Source organism: Leptonotus elevatus, chromosome 20, assembly GCF_054856555.1.
Source record: "Leptonotus elevatus isolate MCC_2025b chromosome 20, RoL_Lele_1.0, whole genome shotgun sequence".
Taxonomy (NCBI): Eukaryota; Metazoa; Chordata; class Actinopteri; order Syngnathiformes; family Syngnathidae; genus Leptonotus; species Leptonotus elevatus.
The window spans coordinates 2,674,584-2,690,083 of NC_141258.1; the positions used below are offsets into that span (position 1 = coordinate 2,674,584).

Sequence of the window (15,500 nt, forward strand, 5' to 3'; positions counted from 1 at the left end):
CCTGGGTTTTGCCAGTTTAGGGAGAGGGATCCTTTTATTTATTTTTATTTTTATTTTATTTTTTTATTTTATTTATTTTTTTATTTTTTTAAGAGCTCAGTATTGTTTTTATTTTTTTATTTTTTTTATTGGAAATGTCATCATCATTGCTCTTTTATTTTTTTATATATATATATATATATATTTTTTTTTTTTGTGTGTGTGTGTGTGGGTGAGTATGTGTATGTGCGTGCGTGCGTGCGTGCGTGCGTGTATTTGTTAGCTCACCAGAGAACCTATTAGAAAAAATCTCATACCGTTCACCTAAACCGAACACCAGGAGACCCGAGGGGACCAAAGAAAACCAAGGAAGGTGAAATCCAGGGAGAGGGATCCTTAAGGTTCGAGTAAGTTATTTTAAACTCAAAAGGAAAACCGTAGCGTGTCGGCCGCATACAGCTTTGGTCCACGCCAATACGTTAAGTGAATTTGAGTAATATGGTGTTGATAAAGCGCTATGTAAGTGCACTCCATTTACCATTCTGATCATAATTGGGATTTCTTTCATTTTTGGGACTATGCTGTGTTTCTTGGCAAAAGTACAAATAACAACCTATTCTATTTGGTTTGGGATTTGGTTGTTAAATAGCAAACAAATAAGCAAATGCGGATTTGGGGGCCAAGTCCACCCACTAATACTGTATACAGTATATACAGTCGAAAGAGAGTGAGATTGTACTGTATATTGCCAACCTCTTCCGTGTTCTTGTTATCCCTGTTGTCTTTTAAGATGGAGAAAGAGGATTTACAATCAAATTCAAGGGAGAGGAAAAATGCAAATCTAATGCTAATGCAATCTTTGATGGGATTAATAAGGAAAGACAAGTGGGCGGAGGAAGAAATAAACACAACAGAGACGCAGAAGGCAAGTCAAGAAAGGTTTTGAGTGTCGGTGATTGTCAGAGGATGAAGGCTGAAAATCTGAAGTGGCTCTTCGTAAAAAAAAAAAAAAATTCTTCCAGGCTGATGGACAGGTCGAGGGGGGCGAGCGCGACACTGCGGCAATCTTGACATATGAACAGTTTCATTCGTGCCATGTATAAAAGACATGATGTCCAAATCAGGGTCAGGGTTCAAAATGGTATATATTCAGACGTAGGTGACTTCAATTCTGTGTAGCACTGACAGCTGTTTCTAACAATATGACCAGATCCATCTATCGATTATAGGGTGCCTTTTAGAAATGCTAAAGCAACTTTTTATTTTATTTTATTTTTTTTATTATTATTATTTATTTTTATTTATTTTTTAAGGAAAAAAAAAAGAAATGCTAAAGCAACTTTTTATTTTATTTTATTTTTTTTATTATTATTATTTATTTTTATTTATTTTTTAAGAAAAAAGAAGAAAAAAAAAGAAATGCTAAAGCAACTTTTATTTTTATTTTTTTTTTTATTATTATTATTTATTTTTATTTATTTTTTAAGAAAAAAAAGAAGAAAAAAAAAAGAAATGCTAAAGCAATTTTTTTTTTTTTTATTATTATTATTATTTATTTTTATTTATTTTTTAAGAAAAAAAAAAAGAAATGCTAAAGCAACTTCCACCTGCCTGGCATGTGCCACATACGGTAAGCACCTCCCGCAGACACGCCGGATGCCGTTTATCCGGCGGCGAGCACGCTAGCTCATATAGCGGTGAGGATTATTCAGCTTGTCAGACGAAATAAATGGTAGATGGAAGCCTGAAGGAGGGGGGGGGGGATATATAAATGTCACACCAGTAATGGAATGCAGGCGGCCTATGGTGCGTCAGGGTCGTGCTAAAGAACAGCGACCTCGGAACTAACGGATGACCACGTGCTGCTTTTAAAGTCAAATGTCCGCGCTGTTGTTCCAAGAGTCGTTTGACTCTTATTAGTACGCTGAGAACATCTCGGTAACAGTCATCGTCAATAATGCGGCCAATAAAACAAGCCACCAGGTCTGCTGTGCTTGTAAAATCCTAAATGCTCATCAAGGTCCTTTTTCGTAGGGATAAACATGCCCGGAAAGGCACAAATGTTTTGCTCAAACTCATCAAGCCAGGGTGTGGGTTTGAAACCTTTTGGATTTATGGTTTGAAGTTAGGATTTCAAATGGTTATAGTTTCAAGATTTGGGTTAAGCTTTCAAATACTGTTTAGGAATTGAAATTAGGGTTAAGTCGGGGTTGCAAAATTGGGCTTCAACTAAGTGTGTTAGGGTTTCAATGTCGGGTTCCGAAACTAAGAAACACATCCTCTGACACCGCCAACAGATCAATCCGAAATTCTTTGGACAATGTCTATCACAACAGGACACATGAAAAAAACGTCAGGGCCCATGCATGAACTTTGAGCGGCAAGTCGGCCATTTTATTGTGAAGCAGCCATCGTGGGGCGAAGTTTGCAATTTGCCCGCCGGATCAGCCCCAATCGGAATCCCCGACTGACGGGTTATATTTTAAGTAAGAAGCTTTTTTTTTTTTTTGCCTTGGCCGTTCATTTGAGTGGAACATTGCCTAAAACTTCTATGGCGATTTTGAGTATTTGCCGTGAAAAAAGGGGGTGTGGGAGCCCATTTCTTTTTTCTTTGCTGAATTTTTAATAACGCAGTGTTGACGACGTATCAACTGTGAGGCTCAGCATACGACACGGAGACCTCAAATGCAACTCTTCTTTCCCCTGAGCTTCTTTCTCCCTTATTTTTATTCTGACATTTAAAAAAAAAAAAAAAAAAAGTCTAAAGGACATCCGAGGAACACTTAATCGACATGATCTGGAGCGACGAAGCTGGGAGATATAAAGAAAAGCCAGGACGGACATTACAAGGACATGTAATGCAAGGCAAGCAGGAAGAATACAGACAAAAAAAAAAATGGGATTCAGAAAGAATGAGCTCAGGGAATGAATGTCACAAGGTAACAAAAATCCACCATGCCAGGGAAAAGAATAGAATAGAAAAGAATGTGGCGGTATGGATGACCACATTTTCACTTAAGTGGTCCTATGTGGACTAAAAGAGTGGAATTTGAGCTTAAAAGTAAAGTATGAAGTCGAGAAGGACAGCGGTTTTGGTGATGCCAAATTCCATCAGGAAAGAAATAAAGGGCGGCCTCTCAGGGGTTCTGGCAAAACATTAACAGGCACAAGTGAAGAACTTCTTGACCGACCGACTATGAGTAAAGGTTAGTCGAGCGCCATCCCAGGCTGGTACCCGAACTGTAGGTTTTTGGCGAAGGGAACCGTGGACCAAAATTGTACTCTTGTGGTAGAATCTAGGACTCATTCATAAATCTGGTCATCGGGCTGGAGGAGCCAATCAGGAACCACAATGGTATGTTCTGAGAGATTGGATCGCGAGGGTATATTCCTGAAAATAGAGGCTCAAGGTCTCTGGAAGGGACAGTGGTTTTGGTGGGGGTGCTGTTGCCAAATACTTCAACAAGGACTTTGTAGGGCGGCCTCAAACCCAAGCAAAGAACTTCTGCCCAACGGACTCGGGTTAAGATTAGTCTAGCTCCATCGGAAGCTAGGACCCAAACAGAAGAGTTTTGACAAGGAAAACTGGAGACGGAAATTGAGGCTGCATGGTTGAATCGATGCTTTGGAGGACTCGGGAGCACCACATTCGAGAATAAGGACAGACGTTTTGGGTGTTCTGGACTTGAAGGCGGTCCTCCATAGGAGATCCGGACAACCAGGCGATGAACTTCGGACCCTATAGGACATGACATAAGCGATTCGAGGTCCTCCTGGACTGACGTGTGTGTGTGTGTGTGTGTGTGTGTGTGTGTGTGTGTGTGTGTGTGTGTGTGTGTGTGTGTGTGTGTGTGTGTGTGTGTGTGTGTGTGTGTGTGTGTGTGTGTGTGTGTGTGTGGACAAATCTTTTCCATCCAGGACGTCCACGCAGACTGGAGGAGTTGAAAGGTTTTATTCTTTCTCTTGACAAGCTTACTGCTAACATGACAATACCTTAGAAAAGGAATGGATTGGAAATTGCAGTGGACATGTTTTAAAAAAAAAAAAAAGACCGTGATCATCAATATGCTGCTGCTGCTGCTGCGAGCGAGAGCGAGAGCTATAATCAAACACTTTCATGATAATAATTGCTCTGATTTGAAAGCCTGCCTCACAAATCTCACAGCTAAGTGTGCCTGTCTTCTTTTTTTTTTTTTTTTTGCTTGCCCACAGTGTACGCCTGTGTTCAAATCTCCGCCGTCCATCTCTCGGTCAGCAAAGTGGGGAGGACAAGATTTCATATAGACAAAAAGACAGAAGTCGTCGGAATGCAGCATTATTGAGACTTGACAAAAAACGCGCACTCGGGCAGCAGCATCTCAATACAGCTGCACAAAAAAACACGAGCTTGCAGCAAATTAAGACTAACTAGAAAAAAAAAAAACTGCACTTGGGTGGCAACTTGTCAAAACAACTCGGCAAAAATGTGTGCCCGGGCAGCAGCATATCAAGACAACTGGACTAAAACTCGTGTTTGGGGAGCACCCAAGTAAGACTGGACAAAAAAGCAGCACCTTTTTAAAATTGGGCAACTGCACAGTCGGGTAGCATTATTGTTAAGCAAGTAGATAAAAAATGAGTACACTTGAGGAGCAGCAGGCAAAACTGTGCGCCGCCGGGGTGGCGTCTTTTTCAGGGGATTCCTATTGTTGTTCTAAACGAGACTTTTTCTTGTGGTGCAAGTTGTTGATTTGCAGAAAACGTGAGCTTTTCGAGGAGCTCTTCTGAGCATGAAAAGATGCAAATAATCGGTGCGCGGATGCACGCTGAAAACCAAAAAAAAGCATCCGAGCGCAAGTCATCGTCTCCGAAAAGGCAAGTAACGGTTGTTATGGTGACGGAGCTTTCTTGTTGCTTTTTTTTTTTTGCTCACGTTCATTCATCGCAAGAGAAGCAGAAAGTTTACACGCACACGCGGACAAAAATAGAAGACCGATTGACTTTTTTTTTTTTTTTAAAGGGGGGAAGTCACGTCCAAGTTTGCAGCAGAGGGACGCCGGGTTAAAAATAGCCCGGCGGTTTCTATTTAACGCCGGCGTAGTCTCCTCCTCCGCCGGTGCTATTTTTAGCGCGCGCGAGCGTCTGCCTGCCATCTCGCCGCACGTGAGGACGCTCGCACGTGCGCTTCCTGTCTTCCCGTGACGGAGGCAGCCAGCGCGACCGAGGAGGAAAAGGATGGCGGGGGGGGGGGGGGGGGGGGGGACCACTGAGGATGCTGCTGTGAATGAGTGAAAAGTCAGATGGATGGATGGATGGACTGGGATGTGCGGATGAGTAGATTCAAGAAGAAGAATAGAAGGATGGATTCAGTACGTGTTTCAATTTAAACTTTGTTTTCTAGTCTTTGAAATAGTGGTTAAGGTTTCAAATTAGAGTTTCAAGACGGGTTAGGGTTTCAAACAATATCTTAAGGTTTCTAATTAGGGTTATGGTTATTGTGTTTAATGTCAAACATGCGTTGCCTCGAACCCCCCCCCCCCCCCCCCCCCCCTCCAAAATGACTAAATACGGCCATTAATAAAAAATGGCCTTGTTGTGTGTTGGTGACATTTCCCACAAACACATTGAAGGCGCTTAGCAACATCCTCATGACACAAACGAGATGACAACTCACTTTAATTAGATGACACAAAAGAAAAAGAAGGGATATATTACAATGTACGGCAAGTTTTGGCACCACAACCAGCAAGAAGGTTTGCTGGCCTCTAGTGGCACAGAGTGAAAAGCCATTTTGGAATGGGTTTTTCCCCCCTTCTATTTTTTGGTAGCACCGTGACGCCTCATGTTTATGTGGAATTGTACGGTTCCGAAAATGTGTTTTTTTTAGCAACGTGCAAATTTTGTCTCCAAAGCACCTGCTATTCAGAAATAATCCAAATATTCTCACTACTTACTTTACTTACATACTAATAATTTGGAGTCCTTCTTTTTTAAATGTATTTGTAATATTATTTTGAAACACCTGTAGTCTAATTTTGGCCTACTTGGCCCACTTCTGATGAAAACAAGCAAACGTGCAATGTGGTGCCGCCGGAATATAACTAACCTGGGCCACTAGATGGCGGCAAACACACACTGACAGGCAGCTGTAAGCGCTTCAATGCAACTCAACTTTATAGAGCACTTTAAAAGCGACAGTATTGCAAAAATAAATACATTTTGGAGTTACATACTGGATTTTTGGGGTCTATATTTGGAGAGAGAAAGAGCAAATATGGCTTTTTAGTGTTTTTTTCCTAAAGTCTCTCAAACTTAGAGGTCAAATAATGTCCAAAGATAAACACAATATTTGTGGTACAATGTGGACAATATTTGTAATTGACAAAACCCCACAAACAAACCATAAAATGTATAGGATTGTTTTTTATTAACAATTGTGTGCACATTTATACAATTCACAAATTTTTTTTTTTATGTAACAAAAATTATTTAATCTCATAAAAAGTGCTGGCTAAAACACACACACACACAAAATGTTGGTGCTAATTTTCATCATAGCATTTAACTTCACAAAATTTGGAGCAACCGGTTGGATTATGAAAACACAAATGAAAAAAAAAGTTGTTTTTCACTAAATTATGTTTTGGACATTCACTAAATTATGTTTTGGACTGCAACATTGTTATTGTAATCTCAGTTGAAGACTTAAAAGAGTTATTTTGCCGTTCAAGTAAGCCAAACAAGTGGAGCGGCGAGCGGAGTTCTTCATGTTCTTGCTGCGCTCGGCGGAAACACATGACCTCACCCCATCAAACAAGGCTGACCTCATCTCATCACGTGACCTCACCTGAGACCAACATTTGTAGAGGGGAGTGCTCAGTCGGCGGTCAGATTTACCCTCAGGAATTCTTAGCATGACATCACACAACATGGGGGGGTTGGGTCAAAACATTGTGGCCTGCCGAACCGCAAAATGAAGTTACACATTTTAGGTAAGGGACAGGAAGTTGAAGCTCCACGCACATTAGCTCTGTAAAAAAAATAAAAAATAAAAAGACATAACAGTGCAGCTTGCCTTTGGCGGATGTCATCGTTAGCAGTAAGCGTTTTGGCAAGACGATCCTCCATTGCAGGCTTTATTTATTTATTTATTTCTGCTGTTTTGCGCTTTGTCCTATTTCAAATGTAATTCTCACTGCTGGCCGCTAGTTGGCGCCACGCTTAATTTGATATGGTTAAAATTGAAAGAAGACTGAAAAGAGTTTTTGCTGAAGATCTGTCACATCCTTTTCGATCCTGATTTCTACGCCTACAAAAAGTAACGGCGGCAGGTTGATTTTTATAACACGGCATCTTTGGATTGAATGATTGACGCATATTGTCAGATGATAATCAATAAGTTTGTTAGTTTACGACAAACAGGATTTGTTTACTATAAACACAGAAGAATCGTATTACAAGCTTTACACAATATTTGATTACTTCCAATATATTCAATGTGTTTGAATATGTTGTAATCAATTAAAAGTGTGTTCAAGACCTAGAAAACAACGAGATCAACTTTTGATGTGTCACTTTACCATTTCCGATAAAAAAAAAAAACATGTTTGTTTCTGGAGAAATGTTCTTTGCAGATTTGACTGCTAGCCATTTTGTTTTACTCCACCAGCGCGGTCCCAACTGTGACCTTAAAATCAGGATACAGTATGTGCCCAAGCGTGACGTCCCTAATGAAACGTCCAAGCCCCCCTCTTGTTTGGACAGACTTGAGAAAACAGCATGAAGCCCCCGGGGGATGGGGTGGGGGGGGGGGGGGTGGACTTGCATGGACCATCTCCCAAGAGGCTAAAATAACTTGCCACGAATGTGTTTTTAAATCGTGATCCGGCGTGACATCGTGTCGGATTTGTGAATGACATCTTTGTGGTCGTCCACAGTGGATTTGATGTTGCTCGCCGGGTGGGGGTGGGGGGGTGTAGGGGGGGTGTAGGGGGGGGACCCCTAATAGGCAGATGACGACCATTCTATAATTGACGTGCTTATTTTGTATCCACGCCCGAATTAGCATGTCGTGTTAAATGGGGTCTAAATGGACATGTGGGCTGACAATGGAGGCGGGAGGTGGTGTGTGTGTGTGGGGGGGGGGGGGGGGTCATGGCATAACACATCCACATCAACAAAGATTCTCTCTGTCTCCCCTTTGAGAGCGACTGTCCCCCACCACCACAACAGTTGCCTTTAGTGACTCTCCCTCTCTTTTTTTTTTTTTTTTTTTTAACAACCACTTTAAGAGCGTAAATATGCGTCACTGTGACTATTTGCACAATTAACAAGCGAGAGGTGGGCGGGTGCAAAGCCTTCCACTGTTATTGTGGTCATCAAAACACAAACCACAAACGAGCACCGCAACGAACTGACAAAAGTCGGGCCTGCCCACTAAAATCAACAACTAAGTCATAAAAAAAAAAAAAAAAATTGTAAACGGCCAACCTGTCTGAATTTGCTGAATTGTGATGTCACGGGAGTTTCGATCAGTGCGCGCTTTGTGCGCTTCCCATTGGCAGCTGAGCTGCGCAGCTGCACGGCGGCCGCGTCTCTAGAGTGCAAAGCAGGCCTGTAAAAGCTCCAAGCTATTGTGCTCACCTGATTGATCTCCGGCAGGGGGCCGGACCGGGCCAGACGGGGCCGACGAGAAGGCCCGCGCCCCCGGGAACAAGCGGGCCAGTGTGCTCGGCGGACGAACCCCGGGCTGCAGGTGGCTCGCCCCCGGGAACAGCGAGCCTCATCGCGTGCCAGCGCCGACTTGTCCTCCACACAATCGAGGCGTCCCGGCAACGCCGGCGCCGCTTGGGGAATGACCAGCCGCAATTCAATGTAAGACGGTGTCGGACACAATATTAGGTACACCTGCACTCTCTAAGCCAGTCTTTCCCAACCTTTAAAGGGGAAGTCAACCCCCCAAAAATTGTTGACAATAATATGTTCAATATGCAGCCCCACTGGCCTAAATATGGTATTTTGTGAGTTAAGCAGTAAAATTCTGCCATTTTTATCCATCTCAGGGGGCGGCCATTTTGCCACTTGCTGTCGACTGAAGATGACATCACAGTTGCTGAGGTCTCAGGTAACAACCAATCCCAGTTCAGCTTCAGAAAACAAGGGGAGCTGTGATTGGACGTCGCCTGAGCCCTGAGTAACATTGATGTCATCTTCAGTCGACAGCAACTGGCAAAATGGCCGCCCCCTGAGATGGATTAAAAATGTCTGGATTTTGCTTCAAAACTCTTATTCCACAAATGTAATATTAATCAGAATGTCATGTTTCGACGAGTGATGTCTCACATAACATATTATTGTCAGGAAATGTTTACGGTTGACTTCCACTTTAAGCCAAGACACACATTTTATGCTTAAAAATTTCACAGCACCAAACAATACCAAGACCGATTCACTTCTTTTTTTTTACTCAAGCCAAAGTTAAGCTTTATTTGGACGCCATTTTGTGACATATTGGTGCCAAGGAACTATGTTGAAGTAAGTTGAAGAGCGTCATGTAGTGCTTTGCCGCCGACGACAGCGAAGTGAGTTGAGGAGCTCCACGTCGTAGTTCGCGATGCCAACGAGACGCAAATCTTTTTTTTAAGTGTCCATTTTTTGGCATGCAACATTTGTACCTTTTTCAATCAAAGCTGACACATTTGATTGCATTTATTGATTTGTTTTTTTTCATCACGAGCGTCCCGCCATTTCCAATCCAGCCGCTCTACCGGATCTCAGCAAGAGTGCGACGACGAGAAGTGAGTCAGTCATACAAGTATTTTTAATTAGGCTCTCTGTTATTAAAGCGCCCGAGGACCCGTCAGCATCTTGCCAAGACACTCCAGCTCACCAGCGTTTGACCTTGGCAGGAAGCGCCAAAGCACTATTTCCATACAAGTGTTTGTGCTTTATTTTCAGGTGCGTATTGTTTGACTTCTTGGCCGCATCTCGGCTTCCTCGGGCCTTGGCACGACGCTCAGAGTTAGCAAGGGACCTGTTGTTATTTTTCGAGTGACCCCCCCCCCCCCCCCCCCCCCCAGAGGAGAAAGTGGAAGTCGTGCGCAAACGGGCATGCGCGGCCCCGCCCCGCCGTTCACACAGCCACTGTTTGCACGGCGGATTATTTTCCGGTCGAGACGCGGCTCGTCCTACAAACAATACCCCCCCCCCCCCCCCCGAACGCATGAGAGTGTTTGCTTAAAAATGTGTCAGTAGCAACTCAACCAATCCGCCCTGGACACTTTGTGGTTATTCTAGGATGCGTTGACGGAACAAAACGTCGTGACGTTTTCCACGCCGTCAGGAATGAGGCCCCTTTCACACAGACAGGCAAAAAAGGGAACACAGGATCCTTTAATGAGCCCCAGAAGGGAAATTCATTCTACAATAAAAAATATTTTAAAAAGGGGGGGGGGGGGGTGTTTGAGTACCGGTACTTAAGTAATTTGGTAACTTTAAGTAGTATTACAGTAGATTTAAGCAGATTTAGGTCACTTTTAGGGAGTATTTAGTAAATTTTAGGTGCATTTTAAAGAGTAGTATTGTAGTTGTAATATTTTTTTAGATGAGTATTTTATATATTTAAAAGTATTTAGGTAACTTTTAGGGAGTATTTTAGCGGATTTAAGCATATTTAGAGTTACATTTAGATTTTATGAGCATTTATGTCACTTTTAGATGGTGGCAGCTTTTAAGAATATTTAGGCAACTCTAATGAAGTATTTCAGTACATTTAATACTATTTAGGTTAAGTTTTACAGAGTATGCAATAGATCTGAAGAGCATGAGATTTAAGAGTATTTAGGTAACTCAGGAAGTATTTTGGCCATTTTAAGAGTATTTAGAGAGTACATGGAGAGCCGTGTATTTTTTTTGAAGAGGTCGTTGGTGTAAAAAGTTTGATATTCAATGTCAATTCCACTCACTGTTAACATATCTTGTGTTTGTTGCATAGTGAGTCTTTGTATTTACAAATGTTGCATATCGTGCGTTGATTTGACACATTTGTCCCATTTTTTTGCTCTTTCCGTTGCTGCTTGGTCTTCTTGTGTCACTCACGCTCGGCGTATTTGTCTCCATCGACAGACACGATGGCGCTCCATCCATCCCGCTTGAATCAATAAGCACTCTGCGCCCAAAGTGTCTGCCCGTCCGTCCGTCCGTCCGTCCGTCCGTCGGCGCTTACGTCTCTGCTGAGCAAGCTGGACGCGGCACGAACCGCGCGCCTCCTCGCCGCCACCTCATTTGTTTTTTCGATTGAAAGACGTGATGAAGAACACGCGTGCTTCCAAGACGTGTGTCATGACTCAAAGTTTGCCCCCCCCCCACCCCCACCACCACATGTGATGGCTTTCAATTTTTGGTGTAAATATTTGATGGTGCCCTGTAAATATTACTCCGTCGTTTCTGGTATGCCGACGCAAGAGTTGACGTTTAGAAATGGGAACGGGTGACAATGCTTTCATAAAGGAAATATGGATTGAGTACGTCTTAGATACATTTGCGTAGGGAATAAAATCTCATGTTTTTCCCCCCACCCCATAAAATCATACTTTCAATTTCAGTTTTAAAGCGACGGATATTTAAACACGAACATTGATGTAACACATATAGAAAAATAATACAACAATAATCACTGGCATCTATTTTTTTTTTTTAACCTTCTACGAAAAGCAGCTGATGTAACGGCAGTTTACTGTGGAGCTGTGACCGACGGTGTTAATTTTTCTTACTAAACACATGTCAGAAAAGTTTTTCTTGTAAGCCTTGAAAGGTTTAATGGTCAAATCTTTAATGAGAAAATGTAAGAGTAGTTTTTTTTTTTTAGTTTTTTTTTTTATCCTATCATATTTCAGCCTGTGCTGCCCATGTCAATCTAATCTGCCCAGGGCCTTCAGAATTCGCCATTGCCCCATGTGACTTCATCTGTATTGACAATGTGACTGTTTTCTTTCACCAATGAGATTTCGAGATGATTTCATCAAGGGCCAGTTTGTGAGCATTTTTCACGATTGGCTGCTCAGAGCAAAACGTGTTACAGATAACTAACAACTAGCAAAATATGTCTTAACCTTGAGATAAATATTTATTCTGATCGGCTCCCGGTGACGTGCATGGCACAGTTGCAGACTGTATAGTATTGATGTTTTTTTAAATTGTGATTTATTTAAATGTCCATGGTTCAAAATGCAATGACTTCCAGTTCCGTCTGGTTCAAGTCAAGTCAGTCGCGAAAAGTTCTTGCAGAGAACATTTGTGCCTTTGTGTTTTTGCTACTAATGTTGTGCAAACATTTCTGTCGTCGCTAGCCGTGCGTTTGTGGACTTCCAAAAACCACAAGAATGTTTCAGCTCTGGGCCCATTTACGTCACATTCAGCGCCACTTTTCCAGCTCACGGAGGAGTGCGATGAGGTAAACAGTTAGAAGAATAACAAGCCAGGGCAGGTTTTTTGTGAATGGGACTTTTTTTTTTTTCCTTCGCCGCCTCTCTTTTTTTTGTGAATGAAAAACAACTGGAAAGTCCTGCACGGATCTTGATTCCTTTTGCGGCGCCGCCGGTTGGCTGCTGAGCGTCTGGCACCGCCTCTTTCTCCCCCCCCCCTCCCCCTGAAGCGTTTTGATTGGTTGAGGGGCGGGGTTTAGTCTTCATTCACTCGTCGCAGCATTGAAACTGGAACCCTTGAAAGAGGAAATGCACCAGTCACGAAGTTCTTTTGGCAAAAAAAGGAAGAAAAAGTGTTCAGAAATTGTTAGCCGATGTTTTGAAAGTGGATTTAATCGCTCATGACAGATTTAATTAAGGTAAGGTGTAACGTAAAGTGTTAGAGTCGTCACAAAAGCAGAGATAAAGCTTCCCCCTCGGTGTTTTTTTTCTTCTTCCTTTTTTTGTGAATGGGGCTCATTATGCATGCATCCTCCACGCAGCTCCCCTCCACCCTCCACCCCCACCCCACCCTCCACCCCCTCCTCCTCTTCCTCACTCTTCTTCTTCCCTCGTCAGGCTTTTTTGCAGGCTGCGCGGCAGTCCGCTCCGCTTGGGCCCCAAATGAGCGCAAACGGCTGACGGATGGACCGGAACATGGATGCATACTTGGACCAGCAAGTGCCTTTTACTTTAACGAACGTACGTATGCTTTGGCGTGCACTTTTTCACGCAGACTTTCGATGCCCTTTTTTTTTGCGCGCTTGTTGTTGCTGTCTTTGCCGCGCGTGCACGCCGACGACTTCGGACTCGAAACCGAACTCACGCTCGCGTCCGTGCTTTATTTGACATTTTTTTGGTGTTAAACTTACCAACGCGACCTCGTCAAAGCTTTCATGTTTTTTTTTTTTTAGTTGCGTGCGCCAAATGGTCACTTCTCCTCCTCCTCCTCTTCTTCTTTTTTTTTCCTCCCAAAACGTGTTCGCTTAACGAACATCTCGACCCACTAAGGTTCCAGACGAAATACTTTTTTACTGTCAAACGTGTTGACTGTCAACGTGTGTGTTGTGCAGAAGTCTCAAGGAAATGGGCCCCCAAATAGACTGTTGATGGCCGCCAAAAGGAAATACATGGACACAGAATTGCCCCCTCAGGAATCCGAAGGTAAAGTCCACTTTATTGGAAAGTAATGCCCCCCCTTTGCCCCCCTAACCCAATCATTGTTTTCCTCTCCGGGTCTGTACTTACCGTACGTGTCTTCTGCCCTCCTGCTTCTGTGTAGACCTCTTCCAGGATTTAAGCCAACTCCAGGAGACGTGGCTCACAGAAGGTAAGGTTTTATTTGTATCTACTTCTGAGAAGTTGTTCAATGTTCATTTACAAGGTTGGAATGATCTGTGTTTTTTTTTTTTTTTTATGCAAAAGTGGCAGTTGTTGGCAATGGTGATGACCTAATCAACTTGTAACGGACTCATAAGAGTCTCTCTTGTTTAATATTAGACAGTCAAACCTCATTTGTTGTCATAAATCAACTTCAGTTTTTGCTCTTTTATATGCTTGGATGTGCCTTGGATGGTTGTATAGTTTCTCGAAATATAGGGCTGCCAATGGGGGGGGGGGCAGCAGGGTGGTTGAAGTTCAGGGTTCAAATCGGGGGCTTCCATTCCAAAAAACAAGTTTTGTTAACAGCATTGAAATTTTTGGAAACGAATGCGAGCGACCGGTCCAGATTTTGATGCTAAAATGGATAGCATGTGATAGAGCTGACATTAGCTTAGTAGGTTAGCTATTCTGTTTTTGCTTAATTACTCAAAAATTGACCAAACCAAATGTTTTCTGTATGAGAAAATGCACGTTTTTTTTGTCCGTTCTTTCAATTCAGCTCAGTGGTAGTCATGAAAATACACGTTTTGGATGAGAACGGAAGGTTAGCAGCCATGTTGGCTTATTGATTTTGGCCCTGCTGGCATGTATCACTCATGCTAGCAACACGGAGACCCGGAATGCGGCGGCGGCTGCTGATGGTGATGACGTGAGCGCTAATGGAGTCATTATTCTCCTCTGCGCGCCCAAATAAAACCTGGATGTTGCCCTGTGGTGGGAATAGGAATATATTGCCCCTTTTTTTTTGCTTTTGCTTCCCAAGCACAAATACTACATCGCTTCAAGTAGATTCATTTGTTCTTGAGCGATATTTTGAAGTCGTAAAAAGACGCAAAAATAGCGGGGAAATAGAAGCTGCATAATTAATGGTGAGGGCGCAACTGATTGGGAGAAGCGACATACAAAAAAAATTATATATACTGTTGTCAGCTCCAAGAACAATTTGTGGCGATTGCAGAAGGCAAGTCTTCTGCTACTCTAAAATTCTATGTCTTTTTTTATTATTATTTTTTTCCAGTTCACAACGATCGCAGAACAATGCCAATTGGTTTCAAAAACATTCGTTTAGTTTCCCCCCCCCCCAAAAACATTATTAATAAATAGCAAGTCATGCAGACACACGCAAAGACGAGTTTCACAACTACTGTGACTCATTAAGCTGCTTTTGTAATAGTCTTCACAGAGGACAAATAATATATGCATGTCAGTATTTTTGTCTGTGTCTTTGTGTTCTCATATGTCACTCCGAAGCTTAACTTCCCATCGCAACCTTAATCCTTATACTGGCGTCTATATATGGTATTAAACTCCTTTACTTATCTGCAATAAAGTGAGTCATGAATTCTCAGTCTGAATTTCAATTAGTATTTGTAGAAAATTTCAAACCTTGAGAGGTGACTGTTTTGTGTGTGTGTGAGAGACTACAACGAGGACCTTAAACTACAAAGCCAGTCACCTACTGTTGCCCTTTTATTGCCTCTGGTCTTTTGTCTTTGTGTGTGTCGGGACGCTGGTGTGAAGTGAACTTGTGGCTTTCGACGCCGCATGTGAAAAGGACAAACACCGACGCGGGTACGTCATTGTCAGTCCATTAAAAAATAAAAAAATAAATAAAAAAGTTGCCGTGGCGTCTGGGGCCAGCACACTTAAAGTCAGAAGTCGTAAATGTTTGGATATTTTGAAAATAATAGAAATGCC

The 15,500-nt window shown here is 42.5% G+C and overlaps 1 protein-coding gene across 3 annotated transcripts in view; it reads left to right on the forward strand.

Annotated features, from left to right (window-relative positions):
• Nucleotides 1-8,814: 8,814 nt before the first annotated feature.
• etv4 (ETS variant transcription factor 4) overlaps nt 8,815-15,500 on the forward strand; it is a 33,883-nt gene continuing 27,197 nt past the window's right edge. The window contains exons 1-4 of one of the 3 annotated variants that reach the window (XM_086064110.1): nt 8,815-8,832; nt 12,999-13,121; nt 13,493-13,583; nt 13,702-13,749. In XM_086064110.1, the coding sequence (XP_085920236.1) occupies nt 13,065-13,121; nt 13,493-13,583; nt 13,702-13,749 (196 nt within the window). In that variant the 5' untranslated portion in view covers nt 8,815-8,832; nt 12,999-13,064. Of the gene's footprint in view, nt 8,833-12,657; nt 12,800-12,998; nt 13,122-13,492; nt 13,584-13,701; nt 13,750-15,500 lie in introns of those variants that run through there. The other 2 variants (XM_086064109.1, XM_086064111.1) reach the window with 2 other exon arrangements.